The following is an 18374-nucleotide window of genomic DNA, read 5'->3' on the forward strand; positions in this document are numbered from 1 at the left end:
CATTCTCTGCCTCTGCTTTACATCTGCTTTTTGTTTTCACTGGTATTTCCACAGCTTTGAGAAATGCAAATACATTTGTGGTTTGATGAAAGAGTGATCGAGTGACCTGTAAAATCTGGGGGCTGCAAATGCTGTCTCATGCCTGACTATCTGAAGTCCCTAGTCAATATAAAGACAGGTTTTTGAAGACAGACATAAAAAGACGTGAACTCTGCTCCAATCCATAGATAGGGAAAAGTCTGCAATGGAAGCTTTTCTCTAGAGGTTTAAGATTTCATAATGCCCACCCCCCAAAATTGTGAAGTTCAAAGGATGCATTAGCAGATTTTACAAATTTCATCACTTAAGTGTAAAACTATACAGGTAATTTGCAAATGGATAGTGTCATGAGTTAAAATCCTCAAGACTCATTCACTGCTTTGGAAATTTTCAATTATCTATCTAAAGGAAGCTTTGTTTTCCAATATGCCTTCTCAGTCTCTGGCAATCTGTATTCAAGGGCTTCCTCACTTGCAGATTCAGGGAGTTTTCTCAGACAAACTGTCTTCTAGAATATTTTAAAGTTTTACTTGCATAGCTCCAGTTCTTTTTTGTCAACATTAACAAATGTAAGGATAATGAAATCAAATCCAGCACCCAAACATGGTGATTTTTCCTGGCTAGAAGTCCTAGTCATCACTGTAGCATACGGTTCCTAATAATGTATACAGATAATTTAAAAGAGAGCATCTGTTCTAGATTTTTTTTAATTTTTATTTTCTTCTTTCTTTTCTTCTTTTTTTTTTCCCCAGGAACCATATGGAGATGTGACAGAAAGGAGACTTCTACGGGAGAAGCTGAAATGTAAGGACTTCAAATGGTTTTTGGAGAACGTGTATCCAGAACTTCACGTACCCGAGGACAGACCAGGCTTCTTTGGAATGGTATGTGGCTGCTGAGAAGGGGGCCTGCTTGCAGTTCTCTGAGCTCTCCTACTGAGTCAGTCTGAAGGTGTTTTTGTGCCTAAATCAGTTTGGGATTTTGGTAGAATTCAGTTAAAATTGGTAGGCTTTAAAATGTGGTTTCTATCAGAATCTTTCTTGAAGGGAATGCTGTTTATGAAGGAGTTCTGTGACAATGTAGGAGAACAGGTGATGTTGCCATGAATTCTAAGCGATATCTTGGGACTGTTTAAGGCAGGAAAGGATGAGGTTTTTATTTCTTGAAACATTGCATAACAAAAAAAAAAATAAAAAGAAAAGCGAAATGTTATATTTTACTTGTTGAATTGAAAGAAAAAGAGTGTGCTTTGAAACATATGTTCGTACATTTTATCTGATGAAAAATATGATGCTCGAATGATGGGAAATAGAGTTGGTGCTAAGTGCTTTCAGATCATAGGGGATTCTGTATATTAAACCAACATGTTAATTTTTAATCTGGAGGTCACCTTAGACCAGCAAGGGCACTGGCAATGGGTTCAATATCAGAATCCTCTTCTCTTTTAAGAGTTGACAGCTCTTTATACTTTTTGCAGCTTACAAACAAATATAAACTATAGCTCTGTGTATATCACATTACAGTAATCCAATCTGGAAGGGATGAAGGCAGAGATGATGCAGCAAATACCCATTTCCTCTGAAAAAATCACCAGATACCTGCTGGATGTTAGGAACGCAAAACTGCACCTTTCTACCAGGCAAAAATGTATCAAATACCTTCCTGATTACCAAATGCCACATTGACCTAAAAGTTCTTTTGCTGGTAACTCAATTGCTCTGCAGATTCAGCTAAGCTGCATTCTCTCACTGCTGCATCACATCCAGCCCTTGTCTTGCTGGCATCTCCCCTTCAGTTACTCAGCCTCTGCTGAATCTCCTTCAGGAAAGGGGAAAAAAAATCTGATCTCTGTGGACGAACAAAACATTCAGGAACCAAGTCTTCCCACAGTCTGCCCTGATAGCTTTGTAACTTGTTGAATGAAAAAGATCCTCATGTGGAAATGCTGTGGTTTCCCCTGGGAAGCTGTATTTCCCCTGAAGAGCTGTGGGAGTTCCCACAGGGAGGGCAGCAGTTGTCAGAAAAGCCCTTAGGAGCCTCTGGGAGAATTGCCATCCTTCTCCATTTGTCTTGGAGCTTGCAGGAGAGGTGGTATCTCTGTGATCACTGCCTCAAAAGGTATTGCCCACCTTTATCCAGTACCTTGAACAAACCCTGGTACAACATTGGTTCAGTTTTTGCTCTTTGGTGCTGGATTGCTACTGACAAGGTCTGAGACAGTTGAAGCAGTAAGGTATTACAAGACTTACCTTCCAGGAACATTTCAGGAATTTTATCCTTCCCTCTGCCTCTATGTTTCTCCCTCCAAAAGAAAGGGTTAGACTGGTGCCAGTGATAGTGCCTCAGCCTCCTGGGGAAGAGAAGGTATTTGTGCAGTTTCTTTTATGATTTAATTGTCATCCTCAGGCAACGGGGTGACAGTACCTAGAAATAATAACTCTTGTTCAGAGCTGTTTGAGGTATCTAGAGTATAATTTAGGTGTGCTCTATATATTTCTCTAAAAACAATTCATAAATGCTGTCATCTAGTTGTGAGCATAATGAGAATGCACCATTTTTGGGGGGGAGAAAGAATTTAAAATGTGATGGAAATATGGTCGTACTCTGAGAAACTGAGAGTGCAGAAACGACACCTACTGATTCAGCTGATTTGTGGATATTGAGTCCCATCTGCTAGCTTCAATGAATCACTGATGGTGTTCTTTACTCCCGCCTTAGCTGTGTAGTGCTTCTGTGGTTCACAAAAATACTGTATTTAAAAGTGTCAGCTTTGATAACAGCTCAGCTCAGTGTGAGGTTATTTGATTGTTCGAAGAGAATACAAGGGAATATGGGGTTTTTTTATCTCCCTTAAAAACCTTTTTACTTTTGAACTGAAGTTGAAAATATTTCTAAGATTACCCATAAGTCAGCCATGTGTTATTCAAATGGAATAGCAAGAATTATTGAGCAGCATTCAGCGCTGTGCACTAACAAGCGGCCTCTTAAGCTGCATTTTTTTTCTTGATACATAGATAAAAATATCCATGCTACACTTGGTTGTCTAAAAAGTTAGCTGCCTAAAACTTTACTTAAACATACTGAATTATGAACCTTTTTGCCTGAGATATGATTGCATTCCTGCAAACTGCCTGAGACCCATAAAGGAGATTAATATCTTCTTGCTTCTGCCTGGGCTTCATGCAGCTTTAGAACTCTGTGAGACATGAACTTCCGACTTGAATAATTTCTTTGGTGGGCCAGGAGGAAGCAAGCTGGTAGGCACTCGTGGGTTGAAATAATATGTCAACACTTCTGGAAAGACTGATAATACCTTTTAGGCTCTTGTGTAGCACACTGATATCTCTTTTTCTGGCATAGCATCTGATTTGGCCATCCTTGAGCAGGGCAGAGTACCTACCAGTAAGTAGGTGTGAAATTGTAACCAGACTTGAGCCCCAGCTCTGCACAGATTTCCCACCCAGGCAGCAGAGATTTGGTCAGCTTACAAACCCTGACTCCCCTGGGAAGAGATGGTGTGGGTGTGTGTAGGAGGAGCTCTGTGGCAGCTGGTGTGCTCAGTGTTGGTGTGGAGACATCGCTGCATTGTGCAGCTGGATGAAGGTGGAGGAGCTGGGCAGCTCTGTGATCGTTTCATGCTGTTGGTGACTGTGGAAAGGCACAGCTCCAAAGCAAGGGAGTAGTCAGGGCTCTTCTCTCTCCTAAGATATGTATTAAGTATGGCTGGCATTGAGGTGCATATCTGAGGATAAAGATTATGGTCATTTGACGAATTTGGCTTTAAATTTGGCATCAAGATTGATGGCAAAACACAGTAGTAACACAAAGATCAGGATTTTACTCTAATTTTCTATAAGTTTGATCACTTGGCAGTGCAACCATACTATGTTCTGACACGGCAAGTTTTTCTCTGTTCTTCTCAGTTTCTAGCTGATATTTCTTTCAGCTGAATGTAAAGCACCTAAGCTGATAGATGTCTGGTGTTGTGACTTTCTATCTGGTCTCTCTTTCTGCCTTCTATCTGTAAAGGCATCTGCCACTGACTGAATGAGTTGGAAAATCAAAAACTTTTTTTCTTTTGACAGCTTCCTTCCCCTTTTTCCTCCAAGACCATCTCATATTCATTTCCAAGTGTTCAGTCATAATTTTATTTTAATTTAAACCAGATATAATCTTAAAAAAATTGGAAGGAAGATTCTAAACTATGCTTTTAAAACTATGAAGAATTTTGTTTTTCTGCAACATGAAAGAGACCATTATTTAATTTATCTAAAGAATACAAGATATATATGGACAGGCTGGCAGAAGAAGAGAGCTACATGGTTTAAATTATGTAATCAAGGATATTATTCCATGACTGGTGCTCCAAGTTCTCAGAGGGATCAGCATCCCTTCTCTAGGGTATACCTCTAAAACTGCTTCATAATCCAATTTGTAGAGCTGCCACTTGAGGTTGAATTGGTAGCCAAGATTAGGACTGACTAGACCTGGAGACCTTATGCCCATCACAGGAGGATATGCACCTCTTGGTTGGATGGGCAGCCTCTGAAAGCTAGGGGGAGGCTTTTTCAAAGGAAGTGGAAGAAATTCAAGTCTTTGGTAGTGAGCACACCATTGTTTGAACCACATGTTTATATGATTTTGAGCTTCCCAGGGAGATCTAGGCTTCCTGGGATGAGCCAATGAATCCAAGAGCAGTGTGTCACCTTCCTTCAGAGCATTTTAGTAATCAGTGTTGTATGCCCTTTTCATCATTGCCCTTAAGAAGTTAACAAGTGATATAAAAATAGCATTCATAGTAGAATTCAGTAGAATCATTCCCTGTGACTACTTAGATTACCTTTGAGGTGAAAACTGATGTATGATCAGTACTAATGAAGATGTTTGGCTTGCTGCAAATTCATATTTTACTGTGTCCCACAGTATCATCTGTCCATATCACTAATAGATCAGCACCACTGCCACTGGCAGAATAAAGATGATTCTGATCTATTCTGTGGATGCAGAAAAATGTTGGCAGTGCTCCATTGGCCGAACTTATCAACAAATATAATGAAGTTTTAGTGTCAAAAATCTGTTGTTGATGGTTTGTTTACAATGGACTTTATCTTAAAAAAATGCAAGCCCAAACTAAAAATTACTCATAGAATGGCACCTATATTGTGTATATGCTAGTGTCCAGATATTAGGAAAAAATAGATTTAAATATCTCCTAGCAGTAAGGGAATAAGGTCTATGGTGAATATCTCAGTAGCTGGTGTTTACTACCTATTTCAGCCTTCTAACAGTGGTGACTAAATGGCATGCAGAATGACACTAGCAATGTGGAGCAAATAGGACACTAGCAATAGGAGGCAAATGCTGTAAAAACCACAGCCAATAGTCCTGCATGGGTACATTTTTTAGATCTGAATGGTGTGTTTCAATAGCAAGGTGATCAACATTTTTTCTTGCTTCTGTTTCTCTAATGCAGCATTCTGCAAAAGAACTAAGGTAAGTCACAGAGAAAATTTTCTTCTTATTGCATGAGTTGTTTATGGTGGATGTGGGAATAAACACAGCTTCAGAAATGAATGGATGGTCACTGTTTTGATAGAGCTCTTGCACATAAAAGAAACCTAAACTGTATATTCTCATTTAACAAGAGAAAAATACTTCACAAATTTCCTCATACTTCTTTATGCCTTGGAACAGAGGGCAAGTTTGTGTTTTTTTGTTTGTCTTTTTTTTTTTAATAAATAGCACTGCAATCAGATTTTCAAATTTTTCTGTCATTTCAGATCAGGTTATTTAAAATCTTGGAATATATTCTTCCCACTAATTAGGTCTTGAATACCTGTTGGGTTTCCTGATGAAGTGTGAGCATGTCTACCAATGTCTGACAAAATAAAATAACCAGGTGAACTGTATGGACCCTGTACATGTAGGACGATGTCAGCATGTATCAAAAGCATTTATGCATGAAAGAGAAAAAAGAGAGAACATCAATGGTAACATCCTGGAGCACAACCTCATTTTCAAACCATCTGAATTGAAGCTTAAGTTTAGTAAGCTTTTACACATCTTTTGTTGTGTGTTTTTGGGCATTCACTAGCATGCATTGGAGAGTTACTGTTGTTCTGGTGGTGCAAGGCATTTTTGAGCAGATTATTTAAAATTTCCCAAAAGGGAGCTCACACTTGGGCATGTGCTAGGGGCTGATGGCAAAGAGCACTAGTGAATTCATTGGGTTGCCTGGAAGGGCACCATGGATAAGGGCTTTGCTGCCCTTGGAGCCAATGGACAGTCAGGCAGAGTCATATGTTATTAAACATACTAATGGGAGACCCTCTGGTCCTGGAGACAGCTGCTGATAATAACAATTGTAGAGATAAAATTACCATTGTAAGTGGCTATGACTTTCAAGTTGATATTTCCTGATGTAGAATGTAGAAACATGAGAAGCTCATCATTTGTTTTATGTAGTTCCATGGCAGTGTTAAAAATAGTCTGTGTAAGACACTTCTCTTTCCTGTTTTTCTAAGTGTAATTCTTACTTCCTAAAAAAAATAGGTAAACAAAATGTTTTCTTTTGACTGTTCAAGGGAGGTTGCAGTGGCCTAATGTGGAAATGAGCACCAAGAAATGGAAAGAAGATGTTGGGTAGCACTAAAAGTAGAAGTTGACAAAGCAAACATATATAGAACACAAGTATTTAATTTTCCATCTTGTGTGGTTTGCTCTGTGGTGGGTTTAAGCCCTGCAGGATTTGCCTTGTTTGTTTAGTTTTACCTCCTGCAATCCCTATGTGTCTGCTCATTTTCCACATTAAGAACTCAGGATACGATTATCATGACTAGGGAAGAGCAGTGAAATTGCACCTTGCTGAACTAACTCTTCTGAGATTTACTCTGCTTATTCTTTTTGTCTGTGATATAATTACACTCAGTAACAGGGGCATTCAGCTTCTTGTTTACAGAAGCCAGTGTAATTTCAAATTTTGTTATGTGGCTAATACCAGGAATCAGTGGTTGTAATGTGATTGTTTAGCTTATTGTCAGCTAATTTTGCCTTCAGAATACTTAAACACAAATCCTTGTTAACTAGCCTGTTGTTTTGAAAATTAGCTTAGTTAATATTTTAAAATTTAATCTACCTCTTCTGTCAGAGATCAGCAGCACGAGTAAAGAGCATTTAATATCACACCTAGTGTCTCTTTCCAAAGATATATTTTGCCCACTTTCAAGATTTCTGATCCTAAAATCTGTCTTTTTCTTCTGCCTCAAGAGGGTACTGGAGTCCTTTCGAGAACAAATCCTCCTAACATTTCCCATTTGACAAACTGAGAAAAGTATGTAGACATCTTTTCATAAGAAAATTGAACAAGTAGATCCTGGGGGAAAAAGGCATGGCAGACTCTTTTGTTCTGCATGAGTTGCTGGCTTGTTGGGTTTCAGCACAGTTTTTCATAATTTCTCCTCGCTCCCTTTGCAAATATGTTGGAACACAATGTCATTCCTAGGGGAAGCCATTGTGTCTGGCTGCTTCAGTGCTCAAAGTCAAGATGGTCCAGTTTAATTTCACATAAGTCTGAGAGGTGTTACCATTGCATCCCTTTGATCTATTCCAGTTGATTTGCATCAGCTTTGGGATGGATTTCAGAGCCCAGCAGGATGGATGTAGAGTGGCTACAGAATATCTTCTTTACTTTAGACTAATATTTTAAAATATTATTTTGTTTTGATTAGCTGAAGAATAGAGGAATGGAAAACTTCTGCTTTGATTATAACCCTACAAATGAACATCAAGTAACTGGACAGAGGGTGATACTCTACCCATGCCATGGTATGGGACAAAATCAGGTAAGAATAATGGTTTTTTTTCATTTTGACTAACACTTATGATTGTAACGTAGGGAAGTATGGTAGAGTAATTGCAATAGGGTTGAGAATGTGTAACCCACAGTAAGATGATCTTAGTTAAAGTTTTGATTCTTGCACTAAATGCTTTTTATTTTGATGTATCTTAGATCGGATTTTATTCATTCTGATGATGTGTCCACCCAGCCGAGGGAACTCATGCATATCTTTATTATGTCTTTCCACAGAGCCCATTATCAGGGGTTCATAGCACATCAGTGCAGCAATAGTGCTCACCCATCTCCAAAACCCCTCTGATCTTTTGTCTGTCCGTGCCTCTAAAGCCCTTAATAACATTGGAAACCTCACCTAGTTCCACCTGTCTGTCCTCATGTCTCTTGCCCGTGCTGCCTTTCTAGCTACCCAAGAGGTTTTGGACCACATCTTTTCCTGTCCTTCTACAGAAATGTCCTCCTGGGCTTGGCCTCCACAGTCCAGGAGAGCAATTCTTTAAGACTTTAATTCTTGCTGTCTTGTTTTTAACTTCTGAAGCTGAAAATTCTGTTTTCTTTCTCCTTGTTGACTGAAACTGTGTGCAGCAGTGGTTAGTTTTGATGCCTATAAGCCTCTCTGCATAATGCCATGGAAAAAGTATTGTGGGTCACTGTGTTGTGCCATGCTAGAATGCCTGTTTTGCATAGTTATGAGTGACCACCTTCCAGAATTGAAGTTTGGTGTTTGATGTGGGGTATGAAATTGCCTGTCTATCTTGATTTTTGGCTTTTAACCCAGAATAGAGCAAACACAGTGCTGGAGATATGGTCTCATCAGTGCTGAGTACCAAAGGTCTTGTGAGACCTCTTGTGCATAGCCCTGTGACAGCTTGGGTGGCTTGACAGTTTAGGTCTTTTTTGAATGAAATTAATCCAAACATTCAGTTAGGATTTTTTGGAAAAAGGAGAAGAGGAAAAAATGAATTTTGGAAAGAATACAGAGATGTGCCAATTAAGCAGTGTATCTGCTATCATTCTGAACTCTGCTTTAAAAAAAAAAAATCAAAACAAAACAAAAAAAACCTCATAAAAGCTTGAGGAGTGTAAAACAAGTCTGTATTGAGGAGAAAACTTCTAATATCAACTGCACTTTACAAGGAAAAAGCAATGTACCTCAGATCTTAAAAGGAAATTGGTTTATTGCTGATAGCAAGCTTATTGCTTAAAGTATTATAGATATTATTTAGTATTATTTATTAGCTCATGTCTGGTTTATGTCTTAAGTTTCATAATATTTCTGTCCTTAAGGGGAAGGCTGGATAAGAATTTTGTACCACAAATGCCAAAGGATCTCAATACTGACAGGTGTATGCCAATTATCCTATGCCCCACCTCATTCCTTTTACTCCCTCAGTTCAGATGCATGCCCAAGTTAAGAATATTCTATAGATCTATATAGAAGTTAGTAATCAGATAACCCAGTCAAGTCACTTTCTTGTAATTAACATTGATTGCTTTTGTAAATTAAGAAGCATTTCATATATAGAATTACATTTCTTTTTTGTTGTATTGCAGATTACAGAGAGGAGAGGGGTTGCATTTTTTTTTGCATTTCTCTGAGCAAAAAGAGTTAGCTTAAATTTTACCCTTTTCCCAAGAAAGAATAAAGATATAGTGGAAGCAAAAGAGATGTACAATTGAGAGGTGAATCGTCATGAGATGACATTTTTACAGTTGTCCTTTGTTTAGCTAGCACTAAGAGAATAACTGAATTTACTGCAAGATATCACATCACTGGGTGTTAATGCTTTTCCATTTCTGATGATGGGGTGGTGCATCCCTGTGCCTGTGGCAGCACGGGCCAGGCTGAAAGCAGCAGCACTCTTGGAACTGCAAACTGCTCCCTCTGCTGGCACCCAAGCAGGAGGAGGAAGGGGAAATGGAGCAACTACCTCAATGGAGTATAAACCTATAAAGGAAAATATGAGATGACTCAAGAGAACTGCAGAGCCTGAGGAGGGAAGGCCAAACATGGGAAAAGGGGAAAACAAGATTAGTGAAATGGGCAAAAAGGCATGGGAAGGATGGCAGGAGCCATGGAAAAAGGGTCAATGTGACCAAGGGCAGTAGTAGTTTGGGACAGAGGTTGAGTAACAGGTGATGAGCAGGGCATGTGTGATAGAGGACAGAGTAGGAGAGGGAGTGAACCAAGCAGAGTCATTGGAGAACATTTAATTTGAAAGGGGCAGGGAGCCCACATTATTAAATATGGGAGCCGAGATACCAGTTGGCAAAGGGGACTGTGAATAGGGGGATAGATTGTCACAAGAGAATAAGTGGATGGCAAGAAGAGTTGTGGATGGGGGAACAGAGGAAGGCTAAAATAAGACAAGAAGTAGAAACACAAGTGAGATGGGAAATGAAGTTGGGTTTGCTGGACTTGCAGTTCCCTTTTCTGGCTCACAATTAGCTGTGAAACCTACCAGCAGGACATTTTTCTCTGTTTCTTTCCATCCCACCACCTTCTTGGCAGTCATTCTGAAAAGGTAGCAGGCAACATGTTTCTTGTGGTGCAAATTCCTTGGTAAGTGACACTTTGAGCATCAAAACAGTCAAAGTCTTCCATGTTTACATCCATTGCTGTCTGCTGATGAAATATTGTGGCAAGGTTTGGTCATTCTCTAGTGTCAACAACCAGAGTTTCAGAGATGTTTACTGACAACAGGTAGCCTTAACTTCTCTTTGGCCCCTTGGAAGGGAATCTGCCATGCTAATTCCAAATTCTTCCTGCCTTTTCTCCCTGAGTTTGTTCTCATCACTCCATTCATTACCTATCTAGAGCTTTAGCAACAAACCCTTGTTCCAAGCTTTGTTCTAGTTCCCTGTCCTCACCACAGGCAGGTGGCTTTTTATGTAGGGACAACTGTGAAATTCTTCACTGGAAACAAATTTCCACTTAGTGACCTGTACATCAGTGTGCACTGTGCTGAGAGGAGAGAGCTATAAGTTCAGTTTTACATCTCAGTGAATAAAACCACTCTCAGAAAACTAAAGTTGCTGGTAATATGTTGCTGTTCTTCCTTGAGTTCATGGTCTAATTGAGAGGGTTTCCTTTACTCCTTTTGTGTAAGCATAAGAAAACTAACTGGAGTTTTTTTTAAATTAGTATATTCACTATCACAAGGAGGTGAGAATAACATTGCAGTGTTAAGAGCTGAATGTGTATGGAAGAGGCAGAAAATACACAAAACACTGGCTACCGATTGCTTGCACCTCAGGCTGCTTATGTTTAGTGGGAGTGTCTGCCCCAGAGATGAGAATGAAAGGCTTTGAAATTAAACACCAGTACAGCCCTTTGCCCTTCTGGGTATGGCTGGGAAGCAGCATAGAGGGCACCAATATGTGATGGCAAGAAATCAACCTGATGTGATAAGAGGATGGGAAAACACTGACTGAGAGTGTTCTTTCCAGAATCCCCATTTGCAGCTGATAACATTTGACATAAATAGAGACAGGGAAACAAAGAAATTAGCAAAAGCCCTTGGGTTTTTAGGAAAAAAGAGTATCAGACCTGATAACCTCTCTGCTGGTTCTACCCATCAAGTGCAAACTTTTTGCTGCATTCAAAACAGTAGTAGCACGGCATAGAGAAAGATAAGCGTGTTTCAGGGTCCAGTGAGGTAGCCAAAATCTGCTGCTGGCCCCAGTACCAGAGAGACACTGATGCAGCTGAGGCATATCCTGTAGTTTGTCCAGAAGCCAAAGACACTGGGAAAAAGGCTTCATTGAGTTTCCCAACAGCACTTAAGGGAATCTACTGATTCTCAGAAGGAAAGAAATGCAGTCAGGCTACTAGTTATTGGGCCATGGATTAGTTTGAAAATGCTTTCTTTCTGCTGACAAAATGCAAGAAAAGAGAACTAAAAAACATTGTACCTTTTCAGGAAGAAGATATTTATTTCCTGTATTACCAGAGCTTGGAAAGGCCCAAAGCCTTAAGTATTTATTCATTTTGAAGCAAGAGTGGGGTAATGAACTGTATTATGTTCGTTGGGCAACAAGGCAGGAGTGCTTGGTTGCTGGTATTATAACCCCATTCCTTAAAATTATCCAGAAATTAACCATTTTACTTGTTCATTTTACTTATTCTTCTTCAGAATCTGGTGCAAGTCCTTGAGAGACCATGCAGCAAAGATATCAGTAGTAAGAAGTGCTCTGATCTAGTAGCTGCTCCATTTACCATGCATCTGGTACAGTCAGCAGCTTGCAGGCTTTCACTTACAATACAAATTGCTAAAGAGTTATTATATCTAATAAGTCCCCTAATGAGCAAGGCTCTAAATATGGCTTTGTGAAAGTGGCAGCTGTGAAAAGTGTCCATCCACACACAACTGAGCAGAACTGAGGCTTTTTCTTTATTCACAAGCCATAGGATTAAAATGCACGTCCCTGTATCTCACTGTGGTGCCCAAAGTGGTGCATTTTTCATGTGTCAGTCAGATACTGAACCTGGAGATAAAGCCTAAAGGCCAGGGATATGCCTATTAGGATAAATAATAATTAAAAAAAAAAATAGGACCAATATTCACACAATTTACTTTTGTTGTTGATGAGATTTTTTTCATAAGGCAAATACAGAGGTAGTGCAACCTACATTGTAGGAGCAGATCTTAGCAATAGGTTCAAGGGAAAATCCTGGTCTCTGGGGTTTTATGTCTGCAGGGAGACTTCAAACCTGATGTTGCTTTCTCAAAATATTAATTTTCCTTTGTGGCTTACCACAAATGAATGGTGGCAAACAGATGAATTCTGGTGGGGGGTGTGGGTTAGTCACTTGCATCATTGACAGAAAAGAAAAACCATGAGGATCCACAGGGTGATGCAGTGGGCAGCATTGGTCAGTGTATGGCTGTGATGGCCACCTTGACAGAGAAATTCCTGATTATGGTAACAGGAGGGGCAGATTTCATGAAACAACCATTATCAGTGTAGTCTAGATCAGAGCTCTTACACTTGGAAATGGATGGCTGCAGATTCTGTAATCGCACAGTCTTGTTTATACTGAAACTCCATTTCCAACTCCTCATTCAAGGTTATTAGCCTGGTTGGTTGTTAAGGATGTTTTTGTGTAAAGTTCAAGTATATACATTTCTGATGTATGTACAGCCCCCTTCACAAAACTTTACAGTCTCCAGGGGGGGAAAACTAAACAAAAGAGGATTCCTTCTCTCCCTCATCTCTGCTAATGCAGCTGTACTATGGGTAATAAGCAATTTTCTGATGTTTATAAAACTCTCTACTACTTTATTGAATATAATCTAAATCAGATCTAAACACACATTCGTGCACTATAGTCATCTAAATTATTTAAAAAGCTTGCTAGATACAAACAGCTCTCAAACTCTGCCACTCTTTAATGAAGTCCAAAAGTTGGCAAATGTCCATGATAAGTATAAAATTTTAAGGAAGTCTTCAGCCATAACTGCCTCTTCAATTCCTGAAGCCAGGAGTTTGAGAGCATGTTCATAACACTTCTGTAGAATATCTCACAACAAGCAAAGAGAGTAAATTGTCTTTAAGGAAGTTGTTTTTATGTTCAAAAGCAGCTGTAACTGCTTCAAATTGCTTCAAATAATATCTTCAAACTTTATAGAACAAAATGCTCATCACCCTGCATCCTTAGTACTGGAAATGACCATTACAACTGGAAATGAACCTAGATCAAACTGCATTTCAACTATGCAATGAGCAACTCCTTAGTTAAAAGTAATATTACTTTGTGATGACTGAATTAAGAAGGCATAATGTCAGGCCAGAAACTTTTTTCCATCCTATTTTTAAGGGGGCCTTGAATGTGGAAGTCAAATATTACAGTTTAATTTAGGAAATTCTTTAATGCTGGAAAGCTAGGACATTTATTCAGTATTTCCTGCAATTTTAGTGCTACCAGTGCTGTGATGTGATTGATTTTCTGTAAAATAGTAAGCAGTAGAAGTTAAAGACCCTTGAATATTTCTGGCAGAATTTCTCTTCACAGCAACAACTTTTATTCATGAGCCTAATTATAGTCTCTTAGTATATGCTTCTTTTTAAACACTCTCTGGGTACATGTGAAATGACTGCTGTCCTCTGTTTCTTCTCTTGGGTTTGTAGTTTTTTTGAGTACACATCCCATAATGAAATACGTTACAACACACGGCAGCCGGAAGTCTGCGCGGCAGTCGACTCAGGAACTGACTACTTGACCATGAACTTGTGCCAAGAAAATGCCCACAGTGTTCCTGAAAACCAGAAGTTTATTTTCAGAGAGGTAGGTGTGCCCTCTTGGGTTTGGGTTTGTTTTTTTGGGGAGTGGGTAGAAGGAGAATTATTGAATTTTTAAAATTTTTTATGTTACTTGTGCCACAACACTGGTACAGGTCTCTGGGAGAAATAGGCTATCTTGGGTTTTAATATCTGAACACAGAAAGAGGGTAGCAGGCAAAGAGTATTCCTGTCATAAAGAACAGGAAGATGAGAGGAAGGAAAGCACCCTTGTTAACATGAAGGAGGTTGGGAACATTCTATTTTGCATGTCACCCCTACAGTCTTCTGAGACTGAGGTGCTTCAATAGAACCCTTCCCCAGCCACTTCTGCTGGTTCACTTCTGCTCTCCTTTCATTGACTTATTTCCCTGTATTTGCATTACCATACATCCCCAAAACTTCACACACCACCATTACTTTGTGCTCCTTCCTGCTTTTAAGCACCTGCCACTGCATGATATTAGAAAACTTGTGTTTAGTAGTTTTAAATCTGAATAGAAGCTGGATGAAAAATTATGGCCTTGGTCAAGTTCTGGAGTGTTGTTATTTGGCTAAGGGAAAAGGCCACATAATATATCAAAATGGTGTATTTACATAATGTGTCTGCATAATGCATCTAATCTCTACAAGCTCCATGGCTGACAAATGTCACACTGATGTTGCACCAGTGACAGGTAGCAGGGTAAACTCTCAAAAAATGGGAGGAAAACTGCTGTCCGTTCCCTAAATCTAGTCGAGACTGAAGCTCACAGTGATATTACTAAATAAAAATGTTTAAAAGGTTGACTTTATTAATGATGTTTCATTTTTGATGTTGACTTTTAACACAATTGCTCAAGGTCATATGCATTAATCCCTAAAATGACATGTATTGAAGGATCTTCAGTCACTTCAAGAAATAATCAAGAAAACTGAAATTTTCAAATTGAGAAAATTTTCAAATTGAAAAATATTATGGAATGCATCAGTTTTCACTGTATTTCTAACCATTAATTTTATCATCTGAGACTTTAGGAATTACTTTAAATGTTTTTTCTCATGATCACTTTGTGCCTGTATGATTTGAATGTGCTGCTCTGCTCCAGTTCCTTTCCTGCTGCTGCACTAAATCAAAACCACTGGTCTTCACCTTTGAAGGGGAGTGATGGGTGAGGTGTCAGCACCACATTTCTTTTGCTTTGTGCATAGTAGTGTCAGACAGCTGTCCTTATGGATGGAGCATAATCAAAGATTTGAACAGCCTTCCCAGCAGCTTGGCAAGAATTGAGTTCTTGTGGACACTGAGTCAAAAATGAGTGAGATGGATGCTGATTAATCCACTCTACAATTTGAATTATCATGTTGGAAGCAGGAAAGTAATTCAGCAGCTGAGTCTGTCAGCAAGTCTGTGAGCAAGCACAGGCTGCTGGGCATCAGGAGCTGTGCCTCAGGATGCAGTTCAGTGCAACATTCCTGATGAAGGAGGGAACAGACTTCCCCAGGAGCCAGGGCTGTGCTCAGGAACAAGGTGCTGGCATTTTGCTCTCAAAGCTGCCTTGGGAATGCTTACATGTGGGGGTGTCACCTAGGCCAAGGGGATGGCCTCAGAGCAGGGCAGCCCTCCATGGCTGCTATGCTGCCCTTTTGCAGCTCGCTGTCCTAGCTGAGAGTGTTCCTGGATTGGAGCTAGAGACTGGAGATTACCATAAAAAAAAAAGGCCTGATGTCTCAAAATGTGTTCTTTGGAGAATCTGACTATGGAGATCTGTCAGACCATACACCTCTGAGGCAGCTGTGCTGCCCTTCAGCAAAGCAAGTGAACTCCACAGACATCTTGCAGGCAAGGGTCACACTTAGATATGTTTACTTTTTCCACCAAAAATATACTCTATGAAGAGATAGGAAAATTTCTTGCTAAAAAAGATGTCCAACATTTATGGTTAATGAACAATATTTGCCTTTTACTTACAAGACATGCAATAAATTGATAAATTTGGGTAATACATGTGCTTGGCTTAGTTATTTTGTGCCATATTCTGGTCCAGTAACAAAAGGCAATGAAAGCAAATGTTAGCAATCCTTTACAGGCTGAGATGTCACTTCATGAATGCTGTAAAGCAATGTTGATGTCAGTTTAAAAGCAGGACCTTTTGGTAAAGTTTCAGACATCCTCAAGTACTGAGGCTTTACCGCAGAACCTCATTGGAAGGATATGTGGCGTATTTAATTGTTGCAAATGTTTTTTAAAACTGTTACTTTAAAGCACAGTGATATGCTTGCAATTTTTGAGACTGAAGAGCACACTTTATTTCTGTCTTTTGTAGGATGGTGCCTTGTTTCACCCACAAACCCAGAAGTGCATACAAGCCGAGGCAAACGCTTACAACGGGAACCCAGCGCCATTGTTACGACCTTGTACCAACTCAGACTACCAAAAATGGTTCTTCAAAGAAAGAAGTTGATCCAGATGTTGTCTAGGACATAGCTGAATGCAAAAAAATGTGCTCTTTCTAGTCAGCATTTAGTCAGCCTTTTGAAAAATCTCATAAGTGATATATTTTTGTATGGAAAGAACTGTAATTAGTTGACAAACCGTGGATGTCATTTGCTGGAGCTTTCGAAGGCACTAAGTATTGAGAGCTTCATAAAGTGCCACAGAATCTGCTCCTTTTCTCTTTACTTGGCAGCTACATAACTGCTTCTGAAATGTCTTAGGTTCTTTTCACAAGTGACAATGTATTTTTTAAATCTACTGTGTGGAAGTAAGGCAGTCAAAATAATTGCACTAATGTTAATCTGCCAATAACTTAAAATGTTTATTTTTCTACTAAAACATTCTGCAGTTGGATCTTTTAATTTAGTTGTTAATAATTATTCTCATCTTTTAAATACCAAGAAGGTAAATGTAGGCCATATTCTGCCCTAAGTGACTACCCCAAAGCCCTCACTGAAGATAGTGTGGATTTATTTACACATAAAGGCAGAGTATATCTGCATGTTTTTGCACAAATAACAATCTAGATGCATACAAATTGCACATGCCTGACAATACTATACCTTAGATGTTCTGACAATTTTAGATGTTCATGGCCCTTGACAAATTTCTAATCATGCTTAAGGTTGGTTGGGGAGTAAAATGGGGATTTTCTCATCTTTCTTAAAGGGGAAAAGTTATTTGGATTCATATGGGCCCAGCTATGTGGTTGTGTCCCAAAATGCACAACCAACTTGAACATTATGTTTACTTTCAATGTGCATGAAACTTTCAAGATAAGACCTACCAATAATTCTTTTGTAAAAAATTTAAAATTGCAGTTAGAGAAAATGAATCTTAACATTTAAGTGTTTAAATGATTCATGTGGAAACAATTATATTTCAAGAACAGTTTTGTGACTGATTTCTGCGAAATGCAGCTAAGATTAATACTGAAAGGGTTGTCTTTCGGGTATGACTTGTATTTTGTCTGGGAACTCCTTTTAGATGAGTTGGCCCTGCATATATGATCCTGTTGAGGTGTAACCTGCAGCAGTACAGGATGGTTTGTGCCCTGGTGTGTGGGATCTGCCTGGCCCAGTCAGACAAGGAGTGTGTGTATAGCAGTGTACCTGCCCATTGACATCAGCATTACCATGCTGATTAGAAGGGTTTCAGCTCATGAGAAGGGTGTCAGATGAAGGAATGATTATGTATAGAAGGATGAAAATTTCAACCTTTTTCCCCTCAGAAGTCGTGGCATCTGTTTTGATTAGTTTGGTATGTGTTTTGTTGTTTGCTTTTGTTCATGTTTTCTATAAAAATGTACAGCCTTTTCTTTGAATCCCCACAAGCTCATGCCATTTTGGCATACCTATTTATATGATTGGGGTGTGGGGGGAGGGTTTCTGCCTGTAGGAGATACATGTTTTGGTTCTTCCAAGGACTTTCTTACCCATGTGGATAGAATGTTTTTGTGAGCACCTTGAAGTTTTGTCTCTGTGGGATGGACTGATGAAACTGATGTTAGAATTAATAAAATATTTTGTGAATCAGAAGAGTGGGAAATGTCTTATCAACTATTTTTTTTTTCTTGTGGTCAGTGGTTTTCATTTAATAATTTTCCTCTTAGGCCTAGATCCCTACAGCACTTGGGAGAAGACAGCTTTGTTTTATGGTATCTCAAGTGTCTCAAGTTCTGTTTCCTGAACTCAGTAATGCTTCTGTTCACCTCCTAGCAGCAGT

The 18374-nt window shown here is 39.2% G+C and overlaps 1 protein-coding gene across 1 annotated transcript in view; it reads left to right on the plus strand.

Moving 5' to 3' along the window:
• The window catches only part of GALNT12 (polypeptide N-acetylgalactosaminyltransferase 12), a 45656-nt gene extending 28336 nt beyond the window's left edge, over positions 1–17320 (plus strand). Inside the window, exons 7-10 of the mRNA XM_079301096.1 lie at positions 792–923; positions 7767–7880; positions 14025–14180; positions 16480–17320. Coding sequence (XP_079157222.1) covers positions 792–923; positions 7767–7880; positions 14025–14180; positions 16480–16617 — 540 coding nt within the window. The 3' untranslated portion in view covers positions 16618–17320. The remainder of the gene's footprint in view (positions 1–791; positions 924–7766; positions 7881–14024; positions 14181–16479) is intronic.
• The last annotated feature ends 1054 nt before the right edge of the window (positions 17321–18374 follow it).

Source organism: Erithacus rubecula (genome assembly GCF_903797595.1).
Source record: "Erithacus rubecula genome assembly, chromosome: 3".
In the NCBI taxonomy this organism is placed as follows: domain Eukaryota; kingdom Metazoa; phylum Chordata; class Aves; order Passeriformes; family Muscicapidae; genus Erithacus; species Erithacus rubecula.